This window comes from Camelus ferus, chromosome 1, assembly GCF_009834535.1.
Source record: "Camelus ferus isolate YT-003-E chromosome 1, BCGSAC_Cfer_1.0, whole genome shotgun sequence".
In the NCBI taxonomy this organism is placed as follows: domain Eukaryota; kingdom Metazoa; phylum Chordata; class Mammalia; order Artiodactyla; family Camelidae; genus Camelus; species Camelus ferus.
Genome location: NC_045696.1, coordinates 121,895,789 through 121,910,521, shown reverse-complemented (window position 1 = coordinate 121,910,521; position 14,733 = coordinate 121,895,789). Strand labels below are relative to the sequence as shown.

General features: G+C 48.3%; 1 protein-coding gene across 1 annotated transcript; it reads left to right on the top strand.

Moving 5' to 3' along the window:
* Window positions 1-398: 398 nt before the first annotated feature.
* On the top strand, window positions 399-10,317 carry LOC106729071 (epidermal growth factor receptor). Its single transcript, XM_032484868.1, has 3 exons — window positions 399-608; window positions 9,189-9,331; window positions 10,110-10,317. The coding sequence occupies exons 1-3, from the start codon at window positions 399-401 to the stop codon at window positions 10,255-10,257; spliced, it is 501 nt and encodes a 166-aa protein (XP_032340759.1). The 3' UTR covers window positions 10,258-10,317.
* The last annotated feature ends 4,416 nt before the right edge of the window (window positions 10,318-14,733 follow it).

Sequence of the window (14,733 nt, the reverse complement as noted above, 5' to 3'; positions counted from 1 at the left end):
GGGTTCCAGAGCCGGTGGGCACGTCGTCAGGGTGCGGGGCCAAGTGCGGATCCCCGCAGGCCCCGCCAGCTTCTTCAGCTCCAGCCTCTTTGGCCTTGAGGCGCCATCCTAAGGGCTCTGCAGCGCCTGGATGTGCGGACGTCAGGCCTGGTCTTCAGCCCACGCTCTGCCGGTGGCCGGGCTGCCTGGGTCCCTCTGTGAAGCGGCCGGACGCGCACGCGGAGAGTGTCACCCACAGAGCGCTTGGGAGCCCTGGTATGCCTGTCCCCTGCACCAGGCGTCTCAAGGGCTACCTTGTCCTCCACAAGCACATCTTCCAAAGTCTAAATCACATTTGTCTTTCATACCTGTAAAGGCTCTGTCTGCCATCCCTTCGGCCACCCCGGGGAGCCTCTCTGATGCGCCGTCTCCTCCTCACGCAGGAAGCCTACGTGATGGCCAGTGTGGGCAGTCCTCACGTGTGCCGCCTGCTGGGCATCCGCCTGGCCTCCCCGGTGCAGCTCATCACGCAGCTCATACCCTTCGGCTGCCTCCTGGACCACGTCCGTGAGCACAAGGATGGCATCGGCCCCCAGCGCCTGCTCACCTGGTGCGTGCAGATCGCAAAGGTGAGTCGGAGGAGCACATGGAGCAGGCGGCCCACTCTGGGAGCAGGGCAGATAGTACCTCAGAGCAGGACTAGCAGCTGCCTCAGCTTGCGGCTCCCGCCCTCATCTCCTGGGGCGACGCGATCATTAGTGAGAGACCCAGAGAAAAGCTGCAAGGGGGCAATCAAGACAACTGGAAAATCAACAGTTACATTCTCCATCCTGGGATAACCGGGAGTTTGCCAAGTGTGTGTGTGTGTGCGCGCGCGCACGGACACGTGTGTACACAGTGTACACTTTTATTTGGGATCAATTGAATTGATTGTCTTTCACATTAGATCAGTGCCTGTCCTACTGAACACTGAAAATCTAGTTGTTTAGCTACCTTCACACAATTGTCTCTTTGTTGGGTTGCCTTAGTGTGAGGACGTGGGGACCCCCACCCATCACTTGGTTCTTGTCACTCTCATGCCATATGCCTGGTCACAGAACTGAGCAGTTACACGCCATTGCTACATGCTGGTCCTGGTGGGGCCCGTGTGCCCCAGACTCTGTGGTGTCCTGAAGATGCTGGTATTTCTCTGTGCGACTGTCTTATTAGTTTCCTGGTGCTACACCAAAAATAGCCACAAGTCTGCTGGTTCCCACAACAGGAGTTAGTCTGGAGGTCGGAAGTCTGAAGTCAAGGTGTCAGAAGGGCCATCGCCCTGCGAAGGCTCTAGGGGAGACTCCTTCCCCCCCCCAGTTCCGGTGGTCCGGGCACTCCCAGGCCTGCGGCCGCATCCCTCCCATCTCCACCTCCATCCTCACATGGCCTCCTTCCCCATGCCTGACTCCACATTACCTTCTTCAAAGACATGAGTCACCCCTACATCGAGGAGGATTTCGTCTCGAGATCTTTAACTAAGTAGGTCTAAACCCTATGTCTGAATGAGGTCACATTCTGGGGTTCTGGAGAGACATGAAAATTTGGGGGGGACACTGCAGCCCAGTTCAGTGGCTGATGTGGGGGAGGAGGTGCTTAGCTCTGAGTAGTTTTCCCTGAATGTAGAATTATTCCTGGAGGTCTCCTCTGAACCCAGAAATTCTTCCTGAGTCTCTTCCCTGATCATCTAAGGCAGAAGGGTCACCAAGGGAGCACCCTCCACCCCAGGCAGCCTCTACTACCTTGCTGAATTTGCTTTATTTTTTTAAAGCACATATTGCTACCTGGGAAGATCTGGTTTCTTTACTTGTTTACTGGAGACTGGGAGCTGAGCTCTGTGGGAGCCGTGCCCTGGCTGCGCCCTGCCTCTGGCGGGGCGCCCAGAACCCTGCACAGCCAGGGTCATCTCCTGCCTGGCCGCTAAGTCCCAGCTCACCAGAGAGCTCCCAGAGACTCAGCATTTCTTAACTGAGTATCTGTGTCAATTCGCAGCTGCACAAAAGTGGCTTTTTATGTGATGGGACACACAGCCTTGGTAAATTTTGCCCAACACAGAACTAGAGTTATGGTTCCATGGATTCAGCTCTCAGTCCTGGCTTTTGTTAGGCAGGTGGTCTCTCTGCCCCTCGTCTGTGTGGCTGAAGGTGGGGCTCTGCCGTCTGTCCCCCTCAATCCCCTGCAGGACCTCCAGGAAGCACCCGCCTCAGGCCCCAGTGCCCGGATGCTCACTCCTCTGTTTTCCCCCATGTCCCATGTTCTGACTAGTTAAAGTTGGATAAATGACTAACATCTAAGCTGCAACCTTGTCTTATTCAAGTTCCGTACCAACTCTTATCCCTTAGAGCAGCGCCCCCTGTTCTGGGTCTTCTCTTGTACACGAGCTTTTCCCCTCTCGCCTTTGCAATCTTACATTCACATCTGCCTGACCACAAGTCTGCATGATTGGAACTTTCTGTGACCCTCAAAATCAGTCATCTACAATGTGAGCTAAATACAAAACCCCAGATCTGACAGTGCCCGCCGCAGAACGAATTCAGCTCTGCCCGGGCCCCGGTCAGGGGTGAGTTTCCAAAGTGCATGAGTTGAGTTTCCCAGGCCCCAGTCAGGGGTGAGTTTCCAAAGTGCATGAGTTGAGTTTCCCGGGCCAGAAAGTTTTTCTCTGTGTAACATTACTCACAATTTCAACCTGCTGTTTAAATCCAGTGCTCTGCCAGTGGCACTTCGTTTGGGTTTACCTCCATCTGGAGTCCTTTCACGTTGCAGCTGGCAGCCTTTGTCTGTGACAGAACCGCATTTCACAAAGAAACCTACCCCATGGCACTGGAATAGCTGTAGTGTGGCAGTGTCTGTCCCTGGAGGGAAAGGAAAACAATAATTTCCTCAGTTGTAAAGAGAGAAATTTGCTCTTGGGTTAGTGTCTATTTCCCTAAGTAGTGAACAGTGTTCTTTGTAAAAGTTAGAAGTGAAACTGCCCAGGAATACTTAGTGGCTGACCGGAAGCTAAACCTGCTGACGCTACTGCCTTATAAACGTCCTTGCTGATTCACAAAGGCACGGGCCCTCCTGGGAAGTTCTCCAAATACCGGTGGAGAGCTTGGCACTGTTATGCAAGTTTCTTGTCCCGGCTAAACTGCTAAGAGGATGCATAAAATTCTATCACCCAGGTAAAAGAAAAAAGAAAAAAAAAAAAAACAAACAAAACCCAGAGATGGCCTAGGGAGGGAACCAGGGTGGGGCTGGGAGAGCAGGGATGCCCTTCTTTGCGTGGTGAGAGTGGACTCTAGGCCTGGGCCAGGCGGGTGCTCACTCGTCAGAGAGATGATCACCTCCTAAACTCCGGGCTCATGGAGGCACAGGTGGCACTCACTCACTAGGAGCGACTCAGGTGCTTCAGAACGTGCCCCCATTCTTTCTTGCTACATAAACCAGCTAGTAAGTCCCAAAATAATCTGACAGCACAAAAATATCGTAAAATCTTCTCATCCAAGAGATGCTGTTATCAGTTCAGTTCAGAGAACACGCCTGCTGGGCCGGGCTCTTCCTTTAGGACATCTCAGAGCCCTGCACCTGTCAGCCATCCAGGCTGCGATTAATCTAACATTGTCCTGAATCTTTGGGACCGCAGAGCTTTCTTATTCCCTAGTGCGGATTAAGTTCTCACAAAAGTGAGTCTTCAGAGAGATGATATAAGTTACAGATCCTTGGCCAGGCCGCGGTGAGAGGTGACGGTGGCTAGGAGGGGGAGGGAGAGGCTCTGAGGAAGGAACCACAGCTCCATCAGCACCACACGACGCCTTGTTCAGTGTATAACAGAAAACTTAATAAGGATGAACTTTAAAAAACATTCCGTTCAAAGGATCCACTTTTCAAATATGCAGGATACTTAGTTTGGTCTAAATGCATTTGACAAAGCCCTAGGTGTTTTTACTGCTCACAGTTCTAAGAGCTCTTAGGGCATGTGAGCAGCTGAGGGAAGGCACGTCCAGGTGAGGAAGGAAGGTGGCCACGCACTAAGATGTCACAGAACATCCGGGCCACATGTGCCTGGTTCTAAGTGCCACGTCATGGAACCCACGTTGACAAATTATAATGTGGCCTTGATGGACGAGCAGGAGTGGGAGAGAATGAAATTTATGCTGGAGGAGGGTCTGGAAGAGGGGCTGACATCAGTCAGCCTCGCTCAGCCTTCGGGAGGGAGACGCCGACTGTTCTGAGCAGCTTCAAGTGCACAACCTCCCACCTGGGCCCAGGGGCCTGGCCCTCTCCCCAGGTCTGCTCCCTCATCCTGGCTTTCCTGTGCTCCAGGTCAGGACTCCTAACCGTGAGATTCCAAGCGCAGCCCGGGGGTGTTGACTCGGCCGCCAGCCTCCATCCACAGGGCCAGAGCGGACACCTAGGGGCTGACTCCCCTGCAAAGCACACACCTGCATAAACCCCCAGACAACAAGCCCAGAGAGAGGCCCAGAGCCACACAGCAGAGCCGATGACCAGACAGCGCAGTTACTTGGATTATTTTTTAAATTTATTTTACATTCTTGCAGAAAAGGTCACAGCGGAACTTCATCAACATAAATGACCACTTCACAGTATGTCATTATAAAGCCAAAAGCTGCTGTCCCACCAACGTTTATGTATCAACTCTAGGACATTTCGCTTCTTCATTTCTTGGGCATTTGCCCGTCAGCGTCAGGTAACACGTGAAACGCATATATATAAAGAAGACAGGCGTTCTTATCTCCCCAAACTTACAGACAGGCGAGGAAAACAGATGCACACAGAGCTAGCGGTGCAGCAGGGAAGGAGTGGGTTAGAGCAGGCGGGCTGAGGGCCCCGATGCCCAGAGGCTGCTGTGCAGGTCACACGGGGATCAGCAGAGTGGGCTCAGTGTGCCGGCCACGCGCCAGTCCAGGGAAGACAGTGGTGAGAAAGCCAACCCGTCCCTCACCCTCAAGAGCCCCATGCTGTGGACGTGAGTGAGAACCTGACTGTGTCCTGGGGACCGTCTGAGGGGGGAAGCCCGTGAGAGGTGGCTGGGACGCTGAGGACTGTGGAAGGGGTGAGGGGCCGGGAGGAGCCAAGAGGGGAGGGAGCAGAGGGGGGCCACCCCCAGGGCCAAGCAAGCCCAGCTTCATCACAAAAGCAAAGGGCGCCACATGGAATATATTCATGATCAGACTTGTGGAAAGTGTAGCAGGACAGGGCAGCCTAATTCAAGGTCATGGGAGAAGAGGTGGAGAAGAGAGGGTGGAGCTGACGTTCAGGAGGAAATGAACAGTGAAAGCAGTGACGGAGGCTCTCCCTGGGCCGCATCCTAAGTGCTCCACGTGGATTGTAATCACTTAATCCCCCGAGTAGCCCATTTTACATACGGGGAAAGTGAGGCCTGGGGTGTTTTGGTCACTTGCGAAGGTCTCAAGCTGGCAAGCAGCAAAATCAGGATCTGACTTGGGGCATCCTTGCCAGCACTTGACCTCATGGTCAGAGTAGGACCCGCAGGCCTGAGTCCAGCTGTGCTGCTGTTCCCGCACAGCAGGAGGCTGGTGCCGAGCCATCTCTGGGTGGGACAGGGTGTTCTCACACTTTCCTGGCTCCCCTGAGGGCAGGTGTTCGGTGGGGTCGAGGCCAGGCTTTCCCTTACTCTCCCCAGACCCCCCACCTACCCCTCCACGCCTACTTTCTGCCTTTCTGTCTCCACCAAGGCAGCGCTCCTCCGGCTTCTCCACTTGGTGGCTGATAAACAGACCAGAAATCCAGCTCACTCCTGCCTCTCCCTTGGGGCTCCTCCCTGGAGTTGTGGGGTGCTGCAGCGCCTGGGAAGACAGCCCGCACATGTCAAGCCCTCCCCAGGCCTTTCTTCTTCCGAGGGTGCTGTGCCAGGAGTCTTTAAAGCCCATATGCAGCGGCCCTGAGTCTCCTGTGCACCCAGGGCAGCTCCTCAAATCGCCTTTTAGCCTGAGTTTTGCAACACCCACCCCAGCTCTCCTATGTTAACCAACAAAATAAATCTGTTCCACTGAATTAAAGTGAGGATCTCAGAGAAGAGTCAGGGGAAATGAGTTTCCAAGAGGCCCCGCAAGGCTCATGCGCATACTGCCCCCCTGTGGCTGTCTGTCTGGATCCTGAGGGCTCACAAGCCACATCAGGGCTCTTACCTTTGGTACCTGGCTAAAATATAACTCCTCTGGGCACAGAGATGGCCTTTCAAGTTGCTTCTATACTGCAGGGCAGAGACCAGTGAAGGAAGTTTTATCAAAGTTCAGATGACCCTCATCTCGTCCTGTCATCTGATTGAAACCCCTCTGTGGATTAGCTGTGTGCTCCAGAATATGGAAATTGCTCTTTTCTCCCCTTTCCCAGCCTCCTCTGAAGACTGGTTCCTGAAAAATGTAATGATTTATTGCAGTTGCTCTGGTCCTTTAAAGACCTGAGTGGTGGGGGGGAAGTGGGACGGGGGTGCTCAGTTCCATTTGTTAGACTCACGCAGACGTGGACCTGCGCAGCGGCAGGTGTTGGGGGGGGGTGTTTGGGGTTTTTTTGGCATCCAAAGCAGTCTTTGGACCAGTCAGCAGGCAAGTTTCACATGGAGTCCCCTGCAGGAAATTAAGGACATGGTCCCAGTGGTGATCACGGGGACTCCCAGCCCTTGGTCTGGGAAGCGTCATCCCAGACTCTGGACCCCTGGGTGACTGTCAGGGCGGTGGTGTGGGTGCGGGACTGCCAGCCCCAGCAGGGGCTTCCTCGTGGGCCTGTTTGAAATGCCTGGCTCAGGCTGTCAGCCGCTGTTACACCCGCTCATCCCAGCCTCCATTCTTCAACAAGCTCTCGCAAAAATGCATCCAGTCTACCAAGTTCTCCATGAGGCATCTCAAGAGGCAGAGTGAAAGTTCAGGACGATAGCTAAATGTAGCTGGAGATGCCCTCTGGAGCCCTCCTTGTGGGTTTAGTGACTCCTCAGAGAGGCCCCCCCCTCACTGGAAGCGGGAGAGGTGCCGGGCTAGGAGGTCCTACTCGGTTGGGAAGCGTCTTCTCGGCGTGGCTTCCCTCTCCCTCTCCACGCTCCACCCCTAAATAATAATTCCTAATTTGGAAGTGCTGTTCCAGGGGGACACCTGCTAGCCTCCTCCTGAGTGGACAGGAGCCCCTTAGCCTTACTTCCCAGCACCTGAGCCATCTTAGGAAGGGAAGCATTCAAGTCAAACAACGGCCGGGCAGGTGGAGCACAGTGGCAGAGCTCATGCTTAGCACCCAGCAGGACCTGGGTTCAATCTCCAGGGCCTCCATTAAAAATAAACAAATAGACCTAGTTACCTCCCCACCACCCAAAAACATAAGTCAAATAACATCTTAAACATTCAAGAGCTTTCTAGATAATACAAGGGAGACATGGGAATCAATCTTTTTTTACCCCCAAGAAAAGAAAACTACCAAAGGCCTCACAAACAGCCCTCCAAGACTACTTCCTGGTAGTGCCTTTGTAAGATCCTCTTTTCCTGTGATGGCTAATTTTGCTCTAGGAAGAAAATGTTTAAATTTCGCTCCAATGTGACAAGTTAATTAATTTTTTTTTTTTTACCTAAAATCTATGCAAGAGGAAGCAAAGAACTTGCCAGAAAATTTGGGATCTATTCTTACTACACGTGCTCCCTGTATTTGCAGTAAAATGGAGAGAGCTACAGAAAGCTGGGGAGGGAAGCAGAGTTGTTTGAACCAGTCCGTTTCCATTCCATGCCTTCTGTAAGCTTGTCTGTGATGCCTCCTCTGCTGGAGAGTTCTTCAGTGCCTGGGAAGCTGGAAATGTGGTCCACCCTCCAGGCTGGAGCGAGGAAGTGGCCATTGTGAGGAGGTGGAGGGAATGTGGTACCAACAACACAGGACGTGTGCAGACCTTGACCCTCCTCCCCTCCTGCCTGCCAGTCTGACCCTGACAGGCGAGGGCTGCCACACTCATGTCCACAGGCTAGGGCTTGGTAGGGCCCCATGGAGCTAGGCTCAGTGGAACAGCCATCAGGCCAGGAGAAAGGGTGGGAAGTCACCCCCACCTGTCAGAGGAGGAGGGGCAGGTGACAAAGACACCAAGAAGGCTGTGGACAAGGACTGGAGTTGAGAGGACACACAGTCAGCCCTTCACAGCCATGATTTCTGCATCTGCAGAATCAACAAACCATGGGTAAAAAAATATTTGAGGGAAAAAAATTCCAGAAAGCTCCGAAAAATAAAATTCAAATTTTCTGGGCACAGGCAAATTTACATAGCATTTACATTGTGTTTACAGCTAGTCATATTGTATTAGGTGTTACAAGTCATCTAGAAATGACTTTAAATATGTCAGAGGGTGTATGTAGGTTTATACAAATTCTGTGCTATTTTATATAAGGGATTTGAACTTCTACAGCATTGAGTGGGAAGGAGGGGGGGCCTGGAACTGATCTCACAGGTACCAAAGGACAACTATACATCAGAGAATTCATTACATGTCGGGCACTGTGCTGGGTGCTTCTCACATATTCTTTCTTCCTCTTACAGCCTTAATTCTAATTACAGCAGAATTATGGAGGCAGCCAGGGAGGGGTGGGGAGTGGCACTTTGTAAAGCAAATTCAATACCCACATGACTTCAATTAAAAATAGAGAAAGAGAGAGAGAGAGAAAAAATAAAACAGGACAGAACCTTCACTGGTACTGAATCCTGTAAGACAGTCCAGGAAAGCATGAAAGAGAGGGTTCCCAGCCCTGAGGCCAGGGAGGGCAGCGTCCCAGATGCGCTGGCACAGAGAAGGCGAGGCCAGGCAGGTGGTGATGGATCCAGAACCAGGTCTCGGCCCAGGTGTGGGCCTCCTCTGGCCTCTTCTTGTTTCATCTGAGTTTGAAACCTGAGTAACTGGATGGAGATGTTAGTAAGTCAGCAGCTAGTGATGCTTCGTGTCTTCACTTTTCATCCATGGAGCAGAGAGTCACTAACGTTACAAGATGCAATTTGCTGTGTCCGTCAAGGGACGTCCCAGGATGGGCTCCAGTGCCTTCCCTGGCGTGGAGGGGCTCCGAGACTGGTGCGTACATGATACTAAACCCTGAACTAGGGCTTCCGTGGTGACTCACCCTGCCCTCTGCTTGACCCTGCCCAAGCTCTCCTGGGGTCCGCCAAGCACCCCACGCCCTCATTGCGCGGCCCCGTTTCAGGGCATGAACTACCTGGAAGACCAGCGCTTGGTGCACCGAGACCTGGCGGCCAGGAACGTCCTGGTGAAGACAGTGCAGCACGGCAAGATCACGGACTTTGGGCCAGACTGCTTGGTGCCAAGGAGTACCACGCAGGAGGCAAAGTGAGGAGCTGGTGGGTGGAGGGGTGAGCACCCTCCTGCCGGCAGAATCACCGAGCAGGGGCATTCTCAGGACGTTCTGGGTGAGGTCACAGCAGCTGTCACTGACACCTGGGTCGAGCCAGGCCTTTTGTCCAGCTCAGCCAGAGATGCTCGGGGAGCAGGATTTGCTGGGAAAGTGAGTCAAGGTCTTTCAGACACATCGAGAAGCCAAAGGCAGTGATCACGAGTTCAGCTCCAGCTCTTAGTGACCATTCGCCAAGGTTAGGGGCCTTGAGAGCAGCGCTGAAAGCCACCCTGAGTTGTTCCAGGAGCTCCCAAAGGGCCCTGGCCGCCGTGGAGGGACAGGCCCGCAGTTCTCCAGGGGCTCCCGCAGCAGTGAGGGGCGCTGGCCTCCCATTAGGCCCTCCAGACACGCTGGGTCAGCTGCACCCCCTTCAGTTTCACTTGGCCCGCATGGCTGCAAGCCGCCGGCCCCTGCAGACACCCACAGACACCGGGCCCGACCTGGGCCCCCAGCTCCCAGCTCGGGTGCCCAGCTCAGCAGAACAGCCCACAGACCAAAGGCCCTTAGCTCTGGGGCCGAACAGACCTGTTCTCTATCAGACTAAAAGCTCTCCTCCCGCTGGGAAGGAGCCCTGGGCCTGGGGGTCGGGGTGGAGGTGGCCCAGGCTTCCTCGCCTCTGTCACTTGTAATTTGTCCCTGTGTGATTTATTGCTTTTTTTTTAACAGAGGGAAGCTAATAGCTGTCTTACTACTTTTATCTCTCATCATCCCAAGGTGCCTATCAAGTGGATGGCTTTGGAATCGATTTTACACTGAATTTATACCCACCAGAGTGATGTCTGGAGCTACGGTGAGACAAACCCCTGCGGCTGATGGATGGTGCAAAGGCTCCACTGGCTTGTGTTGTGGTCAGTTCACATGATCCATTCCGTCATCCCAGACAGTGTCCAACAGTGACGCCACCACCGCTGCCTGTCTGTTACACTAGAACACATGAGAAAGGAAACTGGGTCTGACTACTGTACCGAATGTCACTGGGTATCAGTGAGCCTGTCAGGAGAGAGGGCAATGGGGGGGGGACTTGAACTGAGGAAATGCCTGTACCTGCAAAATCAAACCCATCGTGACTTCTTGCCATGAATGTGAAGTGAACCAAATGCAGATGACAAGTGAGGTTTCATGGGCAGAGAAGTGTGGTTTAATGAGGGATTAACCCCGTGGCTGTTGGTCACATGGTGTGTGTAGTCTGTGTGTCAGAGAGAAGAGCGTGACAGAGATGCACTGTGAGGAGGTGTCTGAGGGAAAATACAAGAGAGGGGGAAGTTACTGCTTCTAGCTCTAGTGAGGACCATCTCACCAGGACCTGATTCACTTCCTTCTTCCACATCCCTGCAGCCCTGTGCTCCGTGCCCTGAGGTGCTTCTCCCTTCTCAAACACGCCTTTCACATCCTGGCCTCATCCTCCATGCAGAGGATCCAGAACCTGCGGGGGCCTTGCCTTGCAGGAGAGCGGCCCCGGTACATCCACTGAGTGCGTGCTAGGTTCTTCCATCTGTGTTACCACTGCCAGCTCCCTGTGTCACCTGAAATCTGCCGAAACCTTGCCAAGCACCTGATCCACATGAATCTGTGAATTTTCAGCCTGTCCCAGCTATTAAGGCAATGGAAGTGAAGCAGGGAGTCACCCCACCCTCCAAAAAACATGTATTTGGGGAGAGCAGTATTGAAAGGAATTGCTAGGAGGAATGTAGTCATATCACAAAAACAAAGTCACATATAAAGGAACTGAATTCTAATATTTTAGTTGTGCTAATCTATTTTTTAAAATCCCCCTTTACTAACATTTTTCTATAAAAAATGTTTATGTAGTCAAGTTAAATTTTTTGATAATTCAGATTGCTTTGGTAATTTTAGTTTAATATTAAGTTTAAGTTTAAGAATGCTTCCAACAGTCTCCTCTGTTAAGTGAATGTGGAGTATAATTCATAGATTTTAACTTTTAAATAAGACATGTTGTCTCATGAAGACAGCAATTTACCTGAACCCCCTAAAGTTTTCATACCAGTTACCTGATCATATAGGGTAATAGTTCTTGCACACCATGTTCAAGATGATGAAAAATACACAACTGTATTTAATACCTAGAAATAAATTTAACCAAGGAGGGGGAAGATCTGTACACTGAAAACTACATGACAGTAAGAAACAAATTAAAGTAGACAAAATAGATAGAAAGATATTCCATGCTCATGGAATTAAACAATTAACAGTGCTAAAATATACCCATGCTACCCAAAGCATTCTACAGATTTAATGCAATCACTATCAAAAATACAGATAACATTCTTCACAGAACTAGAACAAAAAATTCTAAAATTTGTATGGAAACCCAAAAGACCCCCAATAGCCAAAGCAATCTTGAGAAAGAATAATGCTGGAGGCATCATGCTGTCTGACTTCAAACTCTATTCTAAAGCTGTAGTAATCGAAACAACATAGTATTGGCAAGAAAACAGACACACAGATCAATGGAACAGAATAGAGAGCCCAGAAGTAAACCCACACATATACGGTCAGTTTATTTATAACAAAGGAGCCAAGAATATACAATGGGGAAGGGGCAATCTCTTCAATAAATGGTCCTTGGAAAAGTGGACAGTCACATGCAACTAAATGAAACTTGACCACTGTCTTACACCATACACAAAAACTAACACAAAATAGATTAAAGACTTGAACATCGAGAACTGACTTCAAAACTCCTAGAAATGAAAATAGGCAGTAAGCTTTTTGACATTAGTCTTGTTGAAGATTTTTTGGATTTGACACCAAAAGCAAAGGTAACAAACGCAAAAATAAACAAGTGGGACTACATCAAACTAAAAAGCTCTGCACAGCAAAGAAAACCATGAAAAAATGAAAAGGCAACCTACCCAACGGGAGAGGAAATTTTCAAACAATGTATCTGATAAAGGATTAATCTCCAAAAATTTTTATCTAGCTAGCTAGCTAAATAAAAAACTCATACAATCCAATAGCAAGAAAAACTTGCAATCGAGTTAAAAAATGGGCAGAAGATCTGAATAGACATTCTTCCAAAACAAGACAAACAGATGGCTGACAGATATGTTAAAAGGTGCTCAGCACCACTAATGATCAATGCAAATCAAATGGAAAATGCAAATCAAAACCACAATGAGATACCAACTCAAATCTGTCAGAATGGCTATTTTCAAATGTACAAGAAAATAACAAGTGTTGTCAAGACTGTGGAGAAAAGAGAATCCTTGTGCACTGTTGGTGGAAATGTAAATTGATGCAGCCACTATGGAAAACAGTATGAATGTCCCTCAAAAGATTAAAAATAGCTCTACCTATAATCCAGCAACTCCACTTCTGGGTATTTATCTGAATGGAAATAAAAACACGAATTCAAAGAGGTACCTGCAGTCCCATGTTCACTGCAGCATTATTTACAATAGCCAAGACAAAGAAGCAACCTGGGTGTCCACAGATGGATAAATAAAGAAAGAAGGTATTTTATATATATCATATAGATATATATAATTCATATCTATGATAGAATATTACTCAGCCATAAAGAAGAATGAAATCTTGCCATTTTTAATAACACAGATTGAGCTTGAGGGCATTGTGTTAAGTGAAATAACTTAGGCAGATAAAAGCAAATAAATACCATATGACCTCTCACATGTAGAATCTAAAAAGTATAATAATAAAAGTTAAAAAATAAAAACCAAGTTCATAGATACAGAAAATAAATTGGCAGTTGCCAAAGTAGGGGTGGGGGTTCAGTGGGAGAAATGGGTGGAGGCTGTGAAAATGTGGAAGGAAAAAAGGAAGGAAGGAAGGAAATGTGGTTAAGCTTCTAAATTAATCCAACTAGATTTTTCTTTTTATGTGAGCTAATCAATGTCCTTACGTTTAAGCCATTTTGGCTGGTATTTCTGTTACGTACAGCTACACTGTATCTAAAAACTTACCAATAAAAATGTCAGTTAAAATAGAAATCTATCAGCAAATACTTTGCCAAAAGTTTACTCTAGACCATGCACAATGCATAATGGTTCTGTCCCTCAAATTTAGTTTAATTCAGTGTGTCTCAAAAAGAAACTGAATTAGTATCAAGGGGCTGGGAAAGGGAAAGAAGTTGCTAAAATGCATATTCCTTGGCTTTACGATACACCTACTAACCCAAATCTTGGGAGTGGTGGGGAAAGCAAAAAATTGTATTTTGCTTAAGTGATCCTAATGTATTCTAAAGACTAAATAGCATTGACTTGTTCAAGACTGGTCATGTGAATCAGTGAATAATAAAAGGCAGAATATATAATAAAGTGCTGAAGTGTGAAATGTGGAGTGTGAGCTCTCAAGTTACACAGACACTCAGAAGCAGCTCAGCAAACTGGTGGGCAAGGCTGCTTCCGCCACTTAACACGCAGGCATTTCGGTCAGTTCATCTTTAAACAGGGCTGACAGGGACTACTTCGCTTTGTGGTCCTAAGTTCTGAGATAACATGTGAGGAGCATGTGGGAGGGGGTAGTGAAACCAAAGTTTTAAAATTTTATTCAACTAAATTGACATATAATTCTGACAAACTTATTTTATCAATAGTAATTATACTCATTGGCAAGTCTGCTTAGACATAATTTTCAAGTCTTTCAGTTAACTTTAAAACTGTGTATTAATGTAACATTCTATTAAATAATGGATAATCACTGAACGCTTGGATGATTTCTATATAAAATAAAATACTTGAAATCCTGGTCACCAATATTTGCTTATTATTTTCAAATGCTATGAAATGCTTTTTCTTTACTGAACATGTTTCTTTTTGCCACTTTGAAGCTGTAAAAGTAGTGATTGTGTAGCTATAGATAATTGTTTTATATGTGCTCATGAAATTTGCTGGTAAACTAACAAGATTGTGTATGAAACTGTTATTACTTACCTTTCAACATTTTATGCGAAAAATAAATTAGGTATCTTGGTTTAAAATGAGTATTGAAGCTATCCTAGGAACAATGGTTTCAGAAAAAGACTAAATGTGTAGATAAAGTAATGGAATGTATGAAATGACAGTAATTTCTTCTTAAAGCAAAGATTCTGTACAACAAGTTGAAGAAGATAGTGACATAAAAAAATCTTGTATGGACAGAGACAGTTTAGAAGGCTTGCAGAAAATTAACTTTGTCTTAATTTGTAATAATGCAAATAAAGAACCTGCAGAGAAGCAATGAAAGCCATTAAAATGTTTGCAGAGTAGACTCCGTTTTTATAACTGTATTTGTAAGACCAAAAGAAAAACTTCATGAATTCTTAGTGTTAAATATTACATTGACACAGCACTAGAATGTCATTTTCTCTCTATTAAAA

What these genes read in the sequence shown, in the direction of transcription:
- LOC106729071 (XM_032484868.1), top strand. Translation starts at nt 399, where the DNA reads ATGCGCCGTCTCCTCCTCACGCAGGAAGCCTACGTGATGGCCAGTGTG. An exon ending in GGTGCGTGCAGATCGCAAAG is followed by an intron (nt 609 to 9,188) that starts GTGAGTCGGAGG and finishes GCCCCGTTTCAG; the next exon opens with GGCATGAACTACCTGGAAGA. An exon ending in AGTACCACGCAGGAGGCAAA is followed by an intron (nt 9,332 to 10,109) that starts GTGAGGAGCTGG and finishes CATCATCCCAAG; the next exon opens with GTGCCTATCAAGTGGATGGC.